At 41.6% G+C, this 21,747-nt stretch overlaps 1 protein-coding gene across 8 annotated transcripts in view; it reads left to right on the top strand.

Annotated features, from left to right (window-relative positions):
• The first annotated feature begins 1,153 nt into the window (after window positions 1–1,153).
• LOC140733095 (sodium/calcium exchanger 1-like) overlaps window positions 1,154–21,747 on the top strand; it is a 225,677-nt gene continuing 205,083 nt past the window's right edge. For 4 of the 8 annotated variants that reach the window (XM_073055948.1, XM_073055947.1, XM_073055946.1 and 1 more), the window contains exons 1-2: window positions 2,219–2,319; window positions 12,675–14,683. In XM_073055948.1, the coding sequence (XP_072912049.1) occupies window positions 12,705–14,683 (1,979 nt within the window). In that variant the 5' untranslated portion in view covers window positions 2,219–2,319; window positions 12,675–12,704. The other 4 variants (XM_073055943.1, XM_073055944.1, XM_073055942.1 and 1 more) reach the window with 4 other exon arrangements.

Below are 21,747 nucleotides of genomic sequence, written 5' to 3'. Positions count from 1 at the left end.
GAATTAAAATGGGTGGCCACTGGAAGATCCCACTTTTTCTAGCGGATGGAGCATACATCCTCTCTCACTACTATTCAGGGCCCAAACATTCCTTCCAGGTGAGGCGACGCTTCACCTGTAAGTCTGTTGGGGTTATCTACTGCCTTCGGTGCTGCCGGTGTGGCCTCCTGTATATCAGGTGTGAACGTTGATTGTCAGCGAGGAGATGTTATTATCAAGTGAGATTGTGTCCACTGTAGACTTGCTGTGGCAGAAGGCAAATTGCAGTTGGTCCAGGTCCTGAATGGTAGATGTTTCACATAAATGTAAGTTCCAGCTGTAGTTTTGCCCATTGTCTATTGCTCTGACTTGAAAATAAGCCATGCGGCCCAAACTCATGATAATGCCTTGGTCTATAATAAAGCTGTGGTGCAACAATGATGGGGAGAGAGTGACTTGGGTGCATGACAGCCTTATCCCAGAAGATGAAGACTGTTGCTGCACCTGCATTAATCCAGGCAAATGCAAAACAGTCCATCTCGTGTCTGATATTGTTCGTATATGATAGATAGCAGAAAAAAAAGTCTGGGAGCCAGGAAGCGAATCACTTATCATCTAATTCCCAGCCAAAGTATCTCTCAGGCTGTACCAATTTAGTTTCCTGTATCCTCGGTGATGAAGAATTTGTCAGCCACAAAGCCATGATGAGGGGAAGCAGTTAAGGCTTTCTTTTCAGGTTTTCATTGCTTGGTGTTTGCCTGAACTGATTTTGATTCTTCTCTTAGTAGCCCACACCAAATTACTGTTCTGGCGTTGATGCACATGGATTTTGGCTGCAACAATAATTACAAAGCATTGTTAGTAGAGCTGAATGCTGCAGAATCATAAGCAAATGTCCCTGCCACTGACCTTATGATGGAGCACACCCCTCAATAAATCAGCGTTCATGTCCAAGCAAGATTTAGTAGTACTTTCAGTAAAATTGTAGCAATCAAGTGTCTGTCCAGTTCTCAGTTTATTTTCTAACAACAAAGCTCATCTTCCAGTGTATCAGCAGATTGCACTTGCTAAATCAAAAGCAAGCACAGGAGCTCTTTTCAATATTCTGCTGCGTATCAGGGCTGTGTCCAAAATTGTTCTATCCCTTTAAGGTTTATTGCGAGCTTATTTTTGTAAATGAGCACACCCTGATGTCAACAAGCAGCTAATTGCAGTTAGATATATCCTGAAGCTAACTGATGGCCACTTCATATTGCAGGCTAGGAGTTTTGGAAAGTGGTAGGTAAAAATCCGGTTTGCAAACGTTTAATTTCTTCTGACTTTAGGTATATTTGTGGTATTTATCTTGTTATTTTCTTTCTGGTTAATTTAGTTTTGTGTTGAAGTTTTCAATTTACCAGCTCCCCACCATCAACATTCTGTTCCTCCTTTCCCATCGTAATTATCAATAAACCTAATAATTTTTTGTACCCTTTTCTTCCTTCATTGCATATTTCTGTATTTAACCACGTGTAGGATTTCCTGCTAAATGCTACTTTGCAGAATCTACATTTAAGCAAACACACATGAATCATATTTCCTATTAAGCAAATTAATGTACAATTTGATACTATCATTTAACTATCTGGTCACTTTATTGTAATGTGTACTGCACTTCGAAGTATTCCGCACTGTGACACACAGTCCAGGAGCTGTAATAACAATCTTGCAGCCAGATCAGATCTGACAGTCTTGAAAAATGCTTAACGTTCTCTTGTTTGGTTTATTTTGGTTTGTTTTAAAATCTGTTGAACAAATGATAGATGTGGTCTGTTTCTGAACGTGTAAACACTAAATTTATTGCACAAAATGTGTACGGTTGCATAGAGAGTTGCTCTGCCTGAAAATGCCTCTGCCACCTAGAATGCTTTACATAGGCATAATCAGATGAATAAACAACTCCTGGGAAAGATTTTGACTTAAGGCTTTTCTATATGTTTAATTTAAATTAGCTGCAAATAGATTCTAACAGATAGACAGATCCCCTATTGTTTGACCATATGTAACTGTTACTGCTGAATCCAATGTTAACCATAAAGACGTTATCGTTCACGTGCTGGATCCAACTAAAGACTGCCAGACAACGCAGCCCAGCAGCACTAAGTTACTGTTGGGAACCGATCCATGTATGGAAGCAAACTGACAAAACTACAGATAAGCTCAGACAGAGTTATGCAAACCATGTTTAGAGACACTTAAAGGACAAGACTCTTCCCTGATGCCTTACTGTTAAATTTAGAGAAGCTATTGTATGCTGCCTTTTTCCATAAAGCTCCAAACAGCTGCAGGGACTTCTCTAAGGTAGGCTGCACAACTGTATTTCTTTAACTGCAATTTTCAAAACGTGTGTTCCTTACTCTGTTTGCTGCAGCCCTGTGTCAAGTAGTTGGAGGATGTTGTGTAACTGCAGTGGCAGTAGCCACACAAATGCTGTTTCTCAAAGTTACTCAGACCTAACTGTTTTAATGAACATGGCATCCCAGAATGACTTCAGTGTATAAAGTCTAGAGTGCTTGAGGATACTTGATGTAAAAGATCCATTTCTATAAACTTTTGCAGTTGTTCAGTGTCCATTCACCAAAGTAGATCCCGTAATAAACCCTCTGAAGAAAACAAATCTGACTAAAGCAGGGGCTTTTATTCTTTTGGACTGAGAATTTAGTGTATATTGAGGAAGTTAATGCTTCCAGAGTCCTGGCATCCTTTCAACATTTTTAATCATGTTAATTGATATGCTTAAATTGATATCCTCTCATCCCTAGTGTAGTACTGAAGGAATGTTACATTGTCCAAAGTGACATTAAGCAGAAGTCTCCGCCTATCTCAACCATTCTTCAATTTTATCTGAAAGCTGAGGATTCTGGCCCACGTCCTTTAGTTGACGATACTATAAACGGGTTAGGTAGTCGTTCTGTTGTTGGGATCTTGCAGTGATCAGGTTTGTCTTCAAAATACTACTGTTACACTTGAGGGTATTTCTTGAACGGCCACTTGCAGAGTTTGTGGGCGACGTGGTAAGCCCGACGGATGCAAATTGTGTTCTCCTAACGTGCAGCTCGACCAACACGTGATTCTTCATTCGGAAAGCCGGGGTGTTTATTTGCGGGTGATCCAATTCCCCGGATATTCCCCGGTTAGTGAAGTTGCCTGAATGAGACAATTATGAAATATTATATAAACACTTACATTTGAACGTGGAAGAAAGGGGTAGGATTACAATCTCGGGTGGCATCCAAGTCCATCGACGTATACCGCTCTAATGATCAAACAACGGAACAATCTTATTTTCCCCTAACCCAAGAGTGCCAGGAAAATCTGATATCTAGCTCAAACGATTGACGTTAACAAAACATAAAATATCATCAAAATGAAATTAAATGCAAAGGAGAAAATGTAACAGTCGATCCATTGAGATGATATATTCTGATAATAGGTCTTGTAGGGTTATTCGTTTAATTTGAGTAAGTATCGGAATTCGTGTGCCTTGGGCTGTATTGTTAGGCTGTACAACGGGTCACGGTTAACTGGGGGAAAAATCTCATTCTTGTATGCAGCGTAAGAAATTAAAAGTATAACTGTCCGAAACTAGAATATTCAAAACAAGTGATAATTTAAATAACCGGCTGCCGTGCAGATTGGCAGAAAAGAAGCGAAGACTAACGATTTGAATCCAGGCATTGGCACGGAATAATGAACAGTGAACACAACCTCCATTACAGGAGCTTGAATTCCTATATTTTGGAAAAAAAATCATCTGAGCCGCGTAATGAAACTTCAAAGTGTGTGATGTCTGTCACAATAATGTGTAGACTCCTCGCTTTCAGTACAGTAATTCACCTTGAGCAATGCTTTTCAGTTTCAGCAGGAAACGTTTCATCAATAAAATACAATCTAACACGATAGATTTTACACAGCCATGCAAATGCTCTGCTTTAGCGTTCAAAACTGATATATTTTCTATCTGTACATAAAGTGCTCCGTTTCGGTAATTTAATTGTTTCCATCCACATAGGCATTGATATAATTAATGTGCGTTCATTTATTTAGGAGTTCAACACTGCAGTAATTCGCTGGTTTGCCAGGGGGCATAGCATTAAGCCATTCCCTCGAAGCACTGTGCAACAATCCCTTGGCAAAATATTATTTTTATCAGGTAATTATATTACTGCTATTTGCTGCTGTTGGAAAGTGAAATTCATACCCATTTAAGCAAGAAGCCTTGACTTCGGGTCATGTTTAACAATACCATGCTTGGATAGGAGTCTAGCGCAAATTTATCAATCGAGTTTCGCTTGTGTCACTTTAAGTTGAGTACAATTAACGTTTCTATTTTTCTTTCGGAAAAGTATTCAGGAATAATCAAACGATAGGTAGGGTGGTTTTTTTAAAAAGGCACATAGTCATAAGGAAGTACGGCACAAAAACGGGTGCTTCGGCCCATCTAGTCCATGCCGAAACTATTTAAACTGCCTACACCCATCGACATACACCGGGACCATAGCCCTCCATGTCCCTACTATCCATGTACCCATCCAAACTTCTCTTAAACGTTGAAATTGAACTCGCATGCACCATTTGTGCTGCCAGCTCATTCCACACTTTCACAACCCTCTGAGTGAAGATTTGTGCTGCCCACATGTTCCCCTTAAACTTTGTACCTTTCACCCTTAACCCATGGCCTCTGGTTGTAATCCCTCACGACCTTGGTGGAATACTGATATGACGGGTTAGTCTTCGTAGGTAAGGGCCTAATATATTAAAGTTGAAGTTAAGTTGCAACTTTACAAAGTATTAGTTAAGACTAAACTTGGGAGTATTCTGTGCAATCCTGGCTCTACACAACATGAAAGATGCGGTTTCACTAGAGAAAGTGCAGAGGAAATCTTTAGTTATGGAGAGAGACTGGAAGGGCTGGGTTTGTTTTCTTTGGCCTGAAGGAAGCAGGGAGTAACCTGATAGAGGTATATAAATTTCACAGTGATAGAGATTAGACTAGCTGTACTTGTCACATGTACATCAAAACATATCGTGAACTGCATCATTTGCATCAACAACTAACGCAATTCAAAGATTTGCTGGGGCAGCCTACAAGCGTCGTGGAAGTTGTTGATGTTGATGTAGACGAGGTGCACTGAAGTGTCATTTATTTACTATATGACTATCACTTTGAGAGCAAAGTTTAAATTTGTTATTGCAAAAATACATGTCTGAGTCTGAATGTAAAATCCCTTAAAGTTAGCCTGTGATTCTATATTGCAATGAATGTGTGTAAACTCACTGAAAGCCCATTTAGAACTACCAGATTTCATGCAAGTTGAGTCTTCATGACATATGCAGTAATTGTTCTTGGAGCTAGATACCTGGCAGAGTCTTTACTGCAAAGGGAACAGGTTAAACAGGAAAGAATGGACACTTTGTGCTGTTGCAGGGTTTCAACCTGAAATATCCACAATTCCCTCCCCACCCCGATACTGCTTGACTTGCCAAGTTCCTCCAACAGATAGCTTGTTGCTTCAGATTCAGATGCTCTTGTCTCCATCTTGTTGTATATTTAGGACGGGAATAAACAGTCAATATTTTGGACCAAGACCCTCCATCAGGACTGGAAGGGAAAGGGGTAGAAAGCAGAAAATGGTGGTGGTGGGGGGAACAGAGGGAGTACAAGCTAGCAGGAACAAGAATAATAAAGTGGCCACCTCTTCTCAACTACCCATCATCTCCCTCTGGTTACCCTCCTCCCTCCCATTCTTCTATGCTCCGTTAACCTCTCCAACTAGATTTCTTCTACAGCTCTTTATCTCTTCCATCTAGCCCTTCCCAACATCTCACTTCATCCCCACTTCCGCCTCACCTATCACCTACTAAATTGTACTCCTTCCCCTCCCTGCTTCCTGCATTTCTTTTTTTCTGATTAATGCCACCTTTCTTTCCAGTCTGAAACATTAACTGTTTTTCTCCACTCCATAGGTTGGTTTCTTAAGGTTGTTATAGCTGGGAGCAGTAGTGGGGATAAGCTTCCATTACCTATTAAATGCTCCCAGTGATATACATCTCAAATAGCCTCTGTCAACCAAGTCCAGCTCCTGGCTTTCACGTGGCTTCACTACTAAGCTCGGCAGAACCATTTCTACTGACAGGAGATGGGGGTAAACGTGGGTTACTGGAGCCTTAAAACCAGTCACTTTGGGCAAATGGGGCTCATTAGCTGCGGTAAGCAGCTTATCTTAAAGAAAGAAAATTCTGACCTCAAACCTCCACTGTTTTGTGGCTGTACCCATTCACAGGGAAAGCTTTGGGTATAAACCACTAGGGAGAATCTGAAACTGGAGTCTCTAAGCCAGTCCTATGCTGAATTGAACCCTGACCGGCAACTCCTGCAATACTGCTGGTGCCAAACTGTACTGGTTTCTGCCATGCCTTTGGAATCACAGCTGTGTAGAGAGGGGGAGGCTGCTACATGGGCAACAGCTTGCTCTCCATATCGTACTGCCCTGGTCTAGCATATCACGTAGACAGCTGGGGTGCAACATTAATAGTTGTCCTCCGACCCTCAAGGTTCCTCCTGACTTTAGTTCCTGCAGCATTTTGTGTGTGATGCTCAGAACATTGTTCTATTGGTGATGACGCTAGTTGCCAAGAAAGGAGTGAGATGGCATTCAAATAAACTAAAAACCATAATTGTCAATAAGAACTTAGCAAATCTAAAGCTGCCTCTAACAATCTTTCCTTCAAAGAACTTTAAGAATGTCAGTGTCGTAGTAAATGGTATAAACAATCTTGCTTTTGCCATTGGGTCAGGCAGAGCATTTACTATACAACAGTTTGTGGACTTGTAGGAGGCCATGATTACTTTGTAATAATACAGCTTGCAAATATTTTCCAGCCTAAAGATTCATTACAACGGTTGCATATTTTAACCTAGAGTATATATATTTCCAAAATATGCCAGCCAACTGATTTTTTTTTGGCCTCTCTGACTGGAATTGTTGATCATTAAACTAGCTTTCTTCTTTGAAAAATTTGGTCACTGAAATGTAAAATAACATTCCAATATGGCCAAATTGAGGGTGTGCACCAGGGTTATTTATCAATTCTAGACAAGCAAAAAAACTGGACTTCATTAATCAATGAATAAACCTTAAAACAAGTGAATTACTTTAATTATTGGACTTGAAGCTTCGATGAGTATGATTGGTTTGAGAGGCTTCATTGTCCTTGTTTATGTAAATAAAAATAATACTCTTAAATTCTGAGCTTCTCAGATGACAGTGCCGGAAGTATGTTCTAAAATATTACTATTACATCATTTTACTAAATTTTTAAAGAGACTGCAGCTGCTTGACTTGCTTCTCACTATTGTCTACTGACTCAATAGAAAGGCATATCATTTTGAACAAAGGGATATCAGATAGAAATAGAACAGACAACTGATCTATTGCAATGGAAACCAGTATTTGTATACTGATGTATGTTATCTATGAACCATTAAGTGTTGGTTAGTGACGGAGCAAATTAACCACATAGTGCTTTATGGATTAGGGTGCAGTTTTAAGGGATTAAAGCACAATTTCCCAGCATGCATCCATATTTTTTAATAAGTAGCTTGCCGTTTTAGGGCAAACAGCTCTAGAATGTGACTTTACAAGGAACTGAAAAACAAACGGAAGTTTTGTTTGGTACTAATCTTCACACTAATCCTAGTGATGAAGAAGACTCCCAAATGAGATAGGACAATTAATACAAATACGAGAACATCTGCAGATGTTGGAATCCAAGCAACACACACAAAATGCTGGAGAAACTCAGCGGGTCAGGCAACAGCTATGGAAAGGAATCAACAGTCAACATTTCAGGCCGAGAGCCTTCATCAGAATTAATAATTTGTATAGGCAACCGTCGTTCCCAGGGGAGCATGAGTTTGTGCTTCTGGTGGACTGTGTCCTTCCCAGGGTGCAAGCCTGGGTGGGAAGAATTGAAGAACTGGCTGTTGCCCATGCAGCGGGTTCCCCCTCTCCACGTCACTGATGTAGTCCAAGGGAATGGCAAGTGCTGATACAGCTTGGCACCCATGTCATCACAGAGGTTGCCAGAGTGAAGTTGTAAATAACATCAGACTGCCTTAGGGACCCCAGCTCTGGATTTCTTTCTTGGGGTTTACTCCCAAAGCCTTTCCCATGGGGGGATATGGCTGCAAGGCAGCATAAGTTTAAAATCAGAGTTTTCCTTCTCCTAGTTGGGCTGCCATCCAAATCTGATGAGCCACATCTGCCTGAAGCAACTTGTTTTGAGGTGCCAGTGGTCCGCCTTTGCTCCTTCTCTTGTCAGTAGAAACAGTTCTGCTGGGCCTAGTAGCTAAGCTACATGTGAAGGGAACGAGTTGGACTTGGTTGTCAGAGGCTGTTAGAGACGCATGCTATTTGGAGCTCTTTATCGGTAGTAGGAGCTTGTCCCCACTGTCACCCCTGGCTATGACAGCCTTAGGAATCATATAATTTGTATGTGTACTTGTGAAAGACATTTGAAGTCACTGAATCTAGATGTTGGCTCATGAAATCAAAGGGATAGGTTTTTATTAATTTACTGGATGTCAATATTACTACAAGACTAGGGTTAATGGTCTACCCCCATGTCATTTGAGAAGGTGGTGAATGAGTTAAAGGATGGTTAGATGCAGAATTCCAGCAAGATAGCCCCATTCACAATGAAGGAATCAAATATTTCCAATTCCATTAGTATATAACTTGCAGATGGTAATGCTTTAAATATACTTGGTTTCTTTGTCTTATTTTTAATGTTAAATTGAAGATTTGGTATGTTCTGTCATTAAAAAATCTTTGCAAGCAAATGCAATATACTTTAATCATTGGAACATTTGTGATGCTAATGTTTATGACAGATTGGATACCATTCTTATTGGCTTATTTTTGGAGCTAATATGCAGGGTTTTTTTTTAATGTGCCTGTTAGATGGTGTGACCATTTTGAGAAGTTGGGAGAGTTGCCTGTTCCAGGGTGCCCGGACTATATTTGACCTTGAGATATTAATGATAGTCATGGTTTCAAATCTTGTGTAGAGATGTTGGCCATTGCTTTGCATGTCTAAATGTAAACTGCTTCTTGGCACCTCAAATTGGAGTCTTAAGATCTAGGTGCATGGGATACTTTTCTGCAGATTTGCAATTGCATATTGTGCAATCATTAGTCTACATCCCCATATCTGGCTTGTGAAAGAGACATCACTGAAGATGGTGGTACTGATATTGAATGTGAAAAAAACTGTTTAAGGAATAGAATGTAAAAACAGCAATGAATTGTGGCCAAGTTCAGTGTTTGTATTCCACACCAAACTAATTAGATTAAGGTGTTGCATGTTGATATGTATGAATGACATGGCCAGAGATATAAGCCATAACCTCAAAGTTTACCAAAATCAAAAGAAGTAAACATGATTCATTGAGAAAGATGTTGGCATGACAGGAGTATATAAGAAAAAAAGCAATCTTGCAAACAGAGTCCCAGAAGTGTGAAATTAAAGCATTAGTAGGAATTCTTCCCTGCTGAATGGGTGAGGTATACCAAGCAATACTTGTAAGTGAGCTATCAGAGAAACCATGACACAATCTTCAAAGGTGGCAGTAAGAGAGTGCTGCATTCATTACATATGTAAAGGTGGAGTCAAAGAATTAATGTTAACTTCATTTGATAGCATTGGCTAGACATTATCCGACTCATTTTTTCAAAGGTGCGGCATGGAATATCATAGTTTCAGTAAGATGACTATAATGGCACAGTAATATGAAGGCAATATAGACAGTGGGATTATCCTCCTTGAAGAAGAGAAAATTAATTTGTTAAACTTCTACCGGGAGTTTGTAAAATTTCTTCAAAATATAAGTTAATTGTCAAAAGAAATGGATCATTGTTTTCTGGTCAGTTGTTAGTGGAAAATGCTAACTATAAGACTGGTGGAAACTAATTTAAGTCTGGAAGTTACCTGGATAACTGAGTGTGGGCCTAGCTGGATAACTTCTTCAATTGGTGTAAGTATAGTAGAGTAAACTAATTGCTTTGTTAGTTATTGATACTAAAACTGTTATGTTCTTCAGTGAAAATAATGGGGAAGTGTGTCAGTGTGTTTTAGGAAAATATTGCAGCCAGCATGTGCAAAGCCCAGGGGTACTGACCAGATAATTTAGTGATATTGGTTGATCTATAAATTGCTTTCTTAAATGGAGTACAACAGGATATACTAATGTGGCTTGACCAATACAGGGATTGTAGTTATAATTTCTAGAATGGGGCTTGATCCCATAAGCATCTAGTAGGGCAAGACCCGGTGGTTGCTGGTCATTGTTTACCCTCTAAATGTATGTATTTATATACAATCGCATAATGCATAGAAAATGGAACAAAGATTTTCACTAGCAATGAGAAAATAATCATTTGTTTCCTATCACCCAAAAATGCATCAGCTGCATAGATTAATTACATATGCACCAATGAAATAATCTCTAAATCATTATGTTAAATAGTGGGTTTTTACCTTTGCTCAAAAGAATCTGATAAAAAAAAAGCAATGCCATTTCAAGTTAGCTTTTATCAAAAAGTGACTTGCTGGCTGTTATTCCTTGGGTACTATATATCAAAGACAAACTGCGTACCTTCATGGCATTTCCTATATTTTGCCTTGCCAATCCACAATATTTCTTGCATAATTATCAATTGTGCCGGCCATTTTAGTATATCTTTAAGTTGTATAGACATATCTAAGATGTATGATATTAATAATATCTAACTATTCCTACCATTATTTGGAAACTTGTTCCAAGGACAAACAAATGCAATGTTTTAGTCACTTAGTATGTTAGCCAGTTAAAGTGCAATTTAGTTTCCACAATTATTGACCTTAGGAATTAAAGTAATGCAGATCAGGATGCAATAGCAACAAGTTATTGATTGACAACTACATTTCCTATAACTTGCTGTTCATTAATGTAACCAAGTCTTCCTAATAAAGTCCTCCAGATGCATGTAAAGTTACATAGCTAGCATGCCATTTGCGTGATGCACTCAATATTTAATTTTTTTAAGTGCATTATGTGTAAATGCACACAAAATCTGCCGATGAAAAAAAAATGGGCTCAATGAGGCAGTTCGATTAATGGTTCAATCTTGTACTACAACTGCTGAGACATACATTTGGAGATGGAGGTAGTTTTATACTAGCCGAACAGCGGATGGTTGCTCTATATTTCAGTATATTATAGCCTGACGAGTCTTCCTAGTACCAAATAAGGTAATAACAGCAGATTCGAACACTAAAGGTGTTCCGTAAAATTACGAATAGAAAACGCGATATGTTAATTTGTTTGCATTAATCTGGGCTTTCCGAAAGGCAGATTTTATATATATATATAAGCTTTATTGCTAAAGCAGTTCTATTTTTCCCTCTCACTTCTACTTCCCGAGCTCGCTGGAGATGGTTCCTCTTTAAGACGGCCAGCAGAATGATCAATGAAGTAGGTGGGTCGGTCGGAGATAAGAATACTGGCAAGGCGCCCATGATGCACTGCAAGCCTGGGCTTTCTCACGATCAGAAATCGGAAAATAGTAATTGCCTTAGACAGCCGTAGTGCTCGGGTTGCACAGTACTCGGATGCTCGGTGAACACAGTTATATTACGCAGAAATGCTCTACGCATAATAATGAAAACATAATGCGGAGAAACTTTGACCATTCCACATCTGCTAGGCTTGATCTCAGCTTCGTACTTTCTTCAATAACGATTAATATTTTCTCCAGTATGAGACCGATTGGCACCCTCTGTAGCTGTGACTAAACGCGAGATCTAGCGGGTTTCATTTAGCTCGTTTATTTTTCTCGAAAGCTATAATGGTAAAATCGTTCTACTGATTTGCAAGCAAGGCGAAGGCAAGTGGACGTCAGATCCAGGAACCACCGATTGAACGCTGTGGTATGTTCGGCTTGTTTTACAGGATGTAGAATTTTTTTTTATGGAATTTATTTTCTTTTGCAAATCATTTTGATATTTATCACAGACCTGATTAAAAATCCAGGTCCCCGGCTGGAGTTCGACCACTCAATTTTCAGGTATTTCTTTTAAAAGGGGAAAACGATTACATGCACGGAAATATCATCATGCCGTGGCGTTTATTTTAAATGTAGGGGGTGGAAAGAGAGCTGTGTAGTGTGTAAGGAAAGTGACCCAGGAAATTAAATTGACCGAATGGCTTTGAGAAGGGAAGCCCGGTGCGTTTTGTGATTATTGTTGTAACATTGTAACTGACATACGTGACTTTGCTCATTTTTGAATGTACGGTACAGTAATATTTTAGCAAATGTTTGATGACACCATAGTTAGGCTAATGAATGGAGTCGGACTTTCATTCCTCATGATACGGAGGGACTGGGTCTCTGGTCTTGCTTTATTAGTCAGGTTTGTTGAAAATATAAAGGGAAATGTTACGTTTTGCGTTGAAATACATGTGTGATAATACAATCATCGGTTAGATTAACCCTGTTATTCGCCCATCTGTGTTTTTGTAAAATCCGGAACACCATTCATTAGATGGCGAGTTATTCCCGCATAGCCTTGTACAGAAATTCACTGATTTTTTTTTGTTTGGTTGTATCTAGATTGAAGCTGGATTCCTTTCGAGAACCACCATGCTAAGGTCGTGGAAAGCGGCGCCTTGTTCGCCCGTAATGAATGCTGGGTTTACACTGGCGATCCTGTTCACTTGCCTTCAAGAAGTAAAAACGGAGAAAGTGCCCGGAGCCGAGAGCAACTCGTCCAACTGCGGCGGTACCTACAAGTGCAAAGAGGGCGTGATCTTGCCCGTGTGGTACCCGCAGGACCCTGCCGTCGGCGACAAGGTAGCCCGGGCCATCGTCTACTTCGTGGCGCTGATCTACATGTTCCTGGGTGTGTCCATCGTAGCGGACCGTTTCATGTCCTCGATCGAGGTGATCACCTCGCAAGAGAGGGAGATCACGGTAAAGAGACCCAATGGCGAGACCAGCACCACCACCGTGCGCCTGTGGAACGAGACAGTGTCCAACCTCACGCTGATGGCGCTCGGCTCGTCGGCGCCCGAGATCCTGCTCTCAGTCATCGAAGTGTGCGGTCACGGCTTCCACGCCGGCGAACTGGGGCCCAGCACCATCGTGGGTAGCGCCGCCTTCAACACCTTCGTGATCATTGCCATCTGCGTGTACGTGGTGCCCGACGGCGAGGTGCGGCGCATCAAACACCTGCGTGTCTTCTTCGTCACGGCCGCATGGAGCATTTTCGCCTACGCCTGGCTCTACCTCATCCTGGCCGTCATCTCCCCCGGCGTGGTGGAGCTGTGGGAGGGTCTGCTCACCCTCGTCTTCTTCCCGGTCTGTGTTATGTTCGCCTGGGTGGCCGACCGCCGCCTACTCTTCTACAAGTACGTCTATAAGAAGTACCGAGCGGGCCGCCACCGCGGCGTCATCGTGGAGACCGAAGGCGACCGGCCCAGCAAGGCCGACATCGAGATGGATGGCAAGATGCTCAACTCGCACGAAGTAGCAACAGCGGCCGCCGCCATTGGCGGCGAGGCCGAAATGCCCGAGGCGGTGGTGACGGTGGCGGGGGGCGCCAAGGACCAAGAGGAGGAGTCCCGGCGGGAAATGGCGCGCATCCTGAAGGAGCTGAAGCAGAAACACCCCGACAAGGAGATGGAGCAGCTGATCGAGCTGGCTAACTACCAGGTGCTGAGCCAGCAGGCCAAGAGCCGCGCCTTCTACCGCATCCAGGCCACCCGCCTCATGATCGGCGCCGGCAATATCCTCAAGCGGCACGCCGCGGACCAGGCGCGCAAGGCCGTGTCCATGCACGAGGTGCGGCCTGAGGTGGACGAAGGGCCGGTCAGCCGCATCTACTTCGACCCCGGCAGTTACCAGTGCCTGGAGAACTGCGGCTCGGTGGCGCTGACCGTCGTGCGCCGGGGTGGCGACCTGACCAACACGGTGACGGTCGACTACCGCACCGAGGACGGCACTGCCAACGCCGGCTCCGACTACGAGTTCACCGAAGGCAGCTTGGTCTTCAAGCCGGGCGAGACCCAGAAGGAGATCCTGGTGGGGATTATCGACGACGACATTTTCGAGGAGGACGAGAACTTCTGTGTGCACCTCAGCAACCTGCGCGTGGGCGGCGTGGCCGTGGCTGCGCCGGCACCCGCGCACGCGCCGTCGCCGAAAGCCGGGTCGGCAGCGCAGCCGCCAGCGGCCGGCGTGACGGGAGAGAGCAACAACGACGCAGCGTCCGTGACCAGCGCTGCCGTCACAACCACCGCCAGCAGCACCGCCGCCGCCGCCGCCAATCACGTAGCGACGTCCGGCGCCTGCGCCGTCTCGGAGATCGCGTGCCTGGTGGCGCCCAGCACGGCCAACGTCACCATCTTCGACGACGACCACGCCGGTATCTTCAGCTTCGAGGAGAAGGTGATGCACGTGAGCGAGAGCGTGGGCGTGATGGAGGTGAAGGTGGTGCGCGCCTCGGGGGCGCGCGGCACCGTGCTCGTGCCGTACCGCACGATGGAGGGCAGCGCGCGCGGCGGCGGCGAGGACTTCGAAGACACGACCGGCGAGCTGCAGTTCGAGAACGACGAGATCGTGTAAGTGGTTGCCGGGGTGGGGAGGGTACCCGCCTGCTCCTTCCCCTCTCTGCTACTGTGAAACATGCTGGTGCCTGCAGTTTGTCAGTGATGCCATATGATTCTCTTCATCTGGGGAGGGGGCGATAGCGCAGTGGATTTCTGTTGGTAATGATTCGGACGTTCAGTTCCGCTTTCCCCATGTCCGCCTAGTAGTGTCCATTCCTTTCACCCTTTTCCTACCAAAGGAATGCCTCAAGGATGATGCTTCTATATCACACCATAGATACGGGACAAGTGGTCTAATTTAAGAATGAATTTGGGAAGAAGACACCCGGGAATAGCTGTTGAGGCGGCAGCTGAGAGACAAATTGGGAAATAATTCACTTGGGGTCCTTGCAAGGCATTTTTTTTTTAAAAAAAGTCATTGTTCTATAGGTTTCCTGTTCTATATGATCGAGGGAGGTAAATCTTCAACTAGTTGTGCATTAGTTTAGAAGGAAGGTAGGCTGAATGGTTTATAGTTTTTTTTTGTCAGGTTTTGTGCCGTGAACTTTTGGGGAAAAAAAGGAAACCATAGTTTTTGCACAGTCCCTAAATTTTGTGTAGTCCCCCCCCCCCATCTGATTGATGCTCTTTACAGCATTTTATTATCAAGGTGTGACAATGTCCAAAGAAGCCTTATCCTATGCTTCACGACTTTTTATAAGAGTGGAATGTGGGGAATGCTGACAGGTGTGTTGCTTTTATCATTGGGAGCAGATTTTGCTCATCTGACCCTACTAGGGATCAGATTTGTGTCTTGGACGTGGGAGTGCAGCTGCAAGTTACCTGGTGGATTCCTATCAACCCATGTTCTTGGCACTTACTGTGTGGGATAAGTGTAGGATAAGGCTTCATTAATGATTAGAATATTCGTTACTAATGGTATTTAGCAAGAAAATTCTTTAGATAATATTTGGAAGGCTAAAGGAGAACTGGTGGGATTTTTTTCAGTTTCATTCCTTTTCATAGCAGATTGGTATCGGTCAGCTTTTGGTTTCAGAAAAGCTGAATGGGTATAGTTGCTGCAGGCAGTCTTTGGGTCAGCAAAGCAGGTAGGGTGGCTGTTTGTTTTTTAAAAAAAACAAACACCTGGTTTTGTTGTTGTCACTTGTCACAACAGCTCTGCAGCCTGTTGCGATCAGCTGTTTTTTACCAGGATTGAGGTGGCTGGGACTGAGTTTGGTGTGGTGGAGGTAAATGCACTTATAGTTTTGCAGTCTGGTTTGGTGTAAAACCACAATTTGCACTGCCTCTACTTTATTGCAGCTATGAATGGACATGCACAATAAGCATTTATGCTGGAACTGGAAATGCCCATGACATTACTCACTTTATGCAGGAAGATAAAGTGGGTAATAAAGTATGGGTTGTTGGGATTTATGATGTCCGTTACATTCCCCATGTGTTTTTAGAGCCTTGAGAGTGAGAACTTGAAAGCACATTGAACCTTGAGACTGTCCCTCCATTCATTTACAACATGGCTAACCTTTATCTAACTGTTCTTCATTGCTCTGCATCATTTGATATATTTAAATTAAAAACCTGTTGGATTTTGATTTTCAAGTTCAAAAGACTGACTGACCTCATGCGTTGCAGATTTCCACTGTGGGGAAAGCATATTCTGATTTTACCGCTAATGTGCATGGTAGAAAGGCATGTGGAATTTCAGCCAGTGTGGGGAATCCTCTTGCAAGTATGGCTATTGTAACCTCTCCTGGTCAACCTTGCACTTTTGCCTGACATCCCACTTCCCACATTTGATAGTGATACATTTGTTTGTTGTTATAACAGTTCAACCATGATGGGAATTGCACTGCACTGAAATAACAAACTGGTATTTGGATCAATCTTGTATTTTCTAACGGGTGCAGTTTTGGAGACATGTCAAGACAGTAGTGATGTTCTGCTTTGTCCTGCAGTGAGGGAGAACTCCTGGTGAGTGAGTGAAGAAGGCGGAGGATCAATAGATTAAGTAGTATCATGAGGTTGGTTATATCTACCTACAGATCAAGTGTATATCTGTGACACTGTTCCTTCCCAACACAACCTAATTTTTGATGATCTGCATAATTCTAGTTAATACTTTTAACATAAAACAACCTTCACCCTATAATTTGTCAATCACCACCTTTTGCAAGGGGGTATTACTACGGATGTAATTCATGTGATTAGTGTCTTGTTCAACCAAGTTAACAAATGGCCTAGATAGTAGCACACACAAGATGCTGGAGGAACTTAGCAAGTCAGGCAGCATCTATGGAAAAGAGTAGAGTCAATGTTTCGGCCCAAGACTCTTCATCAGGACTGAAAATAAGTCAGATGAAAGGTCTCGGTCCAGAAATGGACTGTTCACTCTTCTACATAAATGCTGCCTGACCTGCTGAGTTCCTCCAGCATTTTGTGTGTGCTACTTTGGATTTCCAGCATCTGCAGATCTGCTCATGTTTGTGAAGCCACTTTCATATGTCACACTATATAGTTTCTATTCCAACTGTTACAATTTTACATTTTTTTTCAATTCTAAGATGAGAATAGGATGCTTAAGGTGGCAGATTCAGGGCTTTATGGGGCCCAGCTGTAAACTACAGCACCTAGGTGGTTGAGTAATTCTTGCATACTGGTGTGCTAATACTCTGTCTGATGGCTAAGCTTGGGACCCAAGTCTGCAGTTCAGATGGTTTTGCTGTCCTTGGTAGTTGTCTTTAACTTTTTCTATGTGCATTAATTGAGAATGTCCCAAGAGGGGTTAATGTTCTCTTCATTGAAACACTTGTTCGTGATGTCTATTAGCTGTAGCCCATAGCCCATCTGCAGGAAAGGAGATGCCAGGTTTTTTAACATTCAGTTGAGTTTCATTATTATGAACCCAAGATTTTTTTCAAAGCCAGTAAATATAGAAGCCTGAGAATAGATTGCATTATTTTGAGCTGTGATTGATATTCTCGACTACTTTGTGTTTTAGTATGGCTCACTGGAAATGGGTTTCCATTTATGCTCTGACTTTGTCCACCACCCAAGCTGGAGCACGTGGAAATACTCCACGCTAAATAGACTTCATTCCTAAGTATGACCACCGGCACTGCTCCTTTCAGATTTCTATAATGTTATCAATAAACCTACTAGACCTTGCAGGAGTTGTTTGTCATAAAGTTTGAATAAAATTTTGTGCATTTCCAAGACAAAATAAGCAATAAGGTTGCTAATCAGTGGCACAATAATACATGTTGATTGCTTAATAGATTCTAAAAAAGGGCTTAAGATTTGGGTCTCTACTAAAATCAAGCAGGCATTTTATTTACTTGTCCAATATATGCAATCCAGGTGAAAATTTACCACTATTTTAAAATGCATTTATACATCTTTCAACTTTTCATTATTTGGTGTGTACATCACGATCTAATTTGTTTAAAGGCAAATTTTGTTCAATTAAAAGACAACTATTTGGCATTCAAAATGGTTATTTTGTATTTGAATGTTTGATAACCCAATCATTTAATTTATTTGAAATTGGTTTTTTTAATTGAGGTGCCAGATTTATTAGCAGAATAAGTAATACAACTGGTTGTGCATATTGCTTTGACCTTGTAGTTTCGCCAAACCAACATGCAGTGCTTGAGTGTTGTGCTTAAGTTCTTCCATACAGAGTTATTAACACTGCCAGAATTTTAATGCAATTTTTGATGTGTTAAAGTAATTTTTAAAGCACAATGACACTTGGCCTTCTATCTCAGAGTTACATGTCCAAGAAGACCTCTGTGCTTTGTAATTTCTCACCAGTTCAAGAAAAATAATTGAGCGGCGAGCTTCTGTCATATTTACAATTGGCTCTTTTACCCCCACATTAATGGGCACCTGGGATTAGGTTATTTTTGTGTCGTTTGGCTGTAGAAAAAGAATATTATAAAATGGGTATATCCCAGTTACAGCTGACACACTTGAGGTGTTCATGGGTCAAATTTATTGTTAAATTGTCTGTTGCATTGGATTTTAATTGTTGACAGGTTGTGCAAGCCAATGACAAAGCCAATATTATCAATCCCTAAAAACCCTTGAATAAAAACTTGCTGGGCTATTTCAGAGTGACTGAATGCTGTTCATGGAAGGAAATTGAAGCTAAATGATCACATTTTAGCTCGAAGTTTCTTCCATGAAGAGCATTAGTAAGTTGGTTGGGCTTTCAGATGGTCTACTGGTTTTGTGGTCAATACTAATTATTTTATTCTAAATTGATTTTGCAACTTACTTCTTGCAGACGTATTTGCATCCCACTAGGGAAGCTAGGCAATTTAAACAAGTAACTGCATCAACAATCTGGATATTTGCTGGTTACTAAATGCAGCTGCCTAATTTTCACAAAAAAAAGCAGTGCTATTTTGGACCCATTTGCAATGATGCTTCTAAAAGGCTAGTGAGCAAACATGAGTTAAACCAGGAGCTTCTGATATAGGTCAAATGAACTTTGGAGGATTGCAAGGATGAAGAGAATAAAGAAATATATTGCAGCATGAAATTTAAAAGACCTTACAGATTATTAGAAGATGTAATTTTAGCATATTATTATTGCAGAAAAGAAAAATGCCTACCATCTACTAAGTTTTCAGGAACAATGAAAGAAAATAGAGGTTACTGACAATCTTTTTAAAAAGGAAAGGGCAAGGCTATTGTGTAGAAGGATTACTTTATTGTGAACTCTTCCCTCCCCATTGCCTAATTGCTTGCATTTCCCTGTTCATAATACTCACAGCAAATAGTGATGTTAATGTAGTATGACCCCTCTTGTGAAGCTGCACTACTAGTAAGTGCATTAATTGGAATCGGGCCCACACCCCATGAATCTGAAACGCAGCATGTACATTTTATGGCAGAGAAGAACATCAGCTTAGTGCCCTGTTAATCATCAGTACTACTTATGCTACACAAAGCATGTCTCCCCATGAGTTAGCCCCTCTAAACAACTTGCATTTGTAGTGTTCCTTTCTTGCTGTATTAAATGAGTTCAACTGTTTTTTTTATCTACACCAGTATTGCCATTTTCTGCTGTTTTTAAGTCTGCAGTATCCATTCTCCAGCTGCTAGGTTGTTTGCATCAGCCAGAAACAGCAGAATGGGAAGTTCCAATGATGCCCTCCAATTTGAAAGAACACAGACAGATCTTGGCAGATATGGAGAACAGATGTGACTGTCCATGTGTTTAAATGTGGTCTTTCCTTGGACCAGAGTTGCAATTTGCTGACTTGGACAGCCCCTTGGGTATCAGAATTAACTTTGGCATCCCTACAAAAGACTAGGCAGCTACTCAACCATACCATCTGCTGCAAGTTGTCCTGCAGATAACATGTAGCCTGTTTAATGGATGTTAAGGTCACTATTGTAATGAATGTGGCAGACAATTGTCTAAACCTGTATCAGTCAATCAGTTATCCATGGAAGTGTCAGCTGAGTGATGAACATTTCATTGCTTGGTTGGGCCAGTACATTTGCTAGTAGAAAGAAATGGTCACTGAGGCATAATTTCTGTACTTCAGAGTAACATGAATATGGTGTTCATGTGCAGCACCATACATTCAGTTAAACCATCTGCAAGATTTTAAAAGATATATTAAATTCGGCATTGACTTTCTGTGCTAGCATTCCTTTTCTGCCAGTAAGATAAGTTGTTTATTCTATGTGAGCTATCGATCATCTTGATAGTGTTTTGATTTTTGTTTCCTTCTGTTATTTACAAGGTGAATGTTTACATAAATGAGGCAAAAGAGGGTAGGGAGCATTTACAAGGATGTTTTGAGCTTGAGTATTTTGTTTGAGATTAGGTTGTCTGGACTAGGGTTATCAATATATTTAATGAAATATTTCAGCCCTGACTTAAAGGCACAAATGAAGATATCAAGGATTCACATGACCAAAAAAAAGTAGAGAAGTAGCAACATGGATTTAGTTGATTGAAGTCCAGAAGGATTTCCCACCCCACCCCCAACTGGCAGGATAGTGAAGGATTGGAATCAACTATGGGCAAATTCTGGGGATGAACCATCAGAATGGTTTGTTTAGGCAGAAATGTCTTCTAAAATGGGGATTCCCATCCTTTTTTATGCCATGAACCCTTAGCAATAACCAAGGGATCCGTGGACCCCAGGTTGGGAACCCCTGTTCTAAAAGATACCTGAATGAACACTGGAAGAACTGTAAATTGCAAGGCTTGGAGGTATAATAAAATATGGTTACACACAGCCAGAATGGGCATGATGTGCCAAATGGCTTGCGTTGCTGCAAGTTTCTGATTACCACACTGACTTGGATAAAGAGTAATTTAAGTTGAAGGACATGGCAGTATTTGCTGTTAATCTTGTATAGGGTTTCTTTTACGCCAAAGCTTAAATGATGTTTCAAGTTAAGTAAATTGAGAAAATTAGATTTTTCTTGATCCTTTTAAACCATAATTGTGGAAGATGGGTAGAAATTCTGGAGAGCTGAAGCAGCCAGGCATTAGGAGTCTTTAAGCAAATAATGACATGGGAACAGAATTTGCCAAAGTTCATTACGAGGGGTGATTGATAAGTTCGTGGCCTAAGGTAGGAAGCGTCAATTTTAGAAAACCTAGGACATTTATTTTTCAACATGGTCTTCTCCTACATTTACACACTTAGTCCAGCGGTCGTGGAGTATATGGATCCTTTCTTTGTAGAAGTCGGTGTCTTGGACCTCCAGAAGTGGTCCAAAGCAGGGGTGATTGATAAGTTCATGATCTAAGGTAGATACAGCTCTTGTTATATGCACATGCAGTTCAACTCTTTGAGTGATTATGCAGAAAGTTTGAAGTTAATAACCCATCTCCTACCTTAGGCCATGAACTTACCAATCACCCCATGCTGTGGACCACTTCTGGAGGTCCAAGACGCCGACTTCTACAAAGAAGGGATGCATATGCTCCATGACCATTGGACTAAGTGTGTAAATGTAGGAGGGGACCATGTTGAAAAATAAATGTGCTAGGTTTTCTAAAATTGACTCCTACCTTAGGCCACAAACTTATCAATCACCCC

This window comes from Hemitrygon akajei, chromosome 9 (genome assembly GCF_048418815.1).
Source record: "Hemitrygon akajei chromosome 9, sHemAka1.3, whole genome shotgun sequence".
NCBI lineage: Eukaryota > Metazoa > Chordata > Chondrichthyes > Myliobatiformes > Dasyatidae > Hemitrygon > Hemitrygon akajei.
This window is presented reverse-complemented; position numbering and strand designations above follow the sequence as displayed.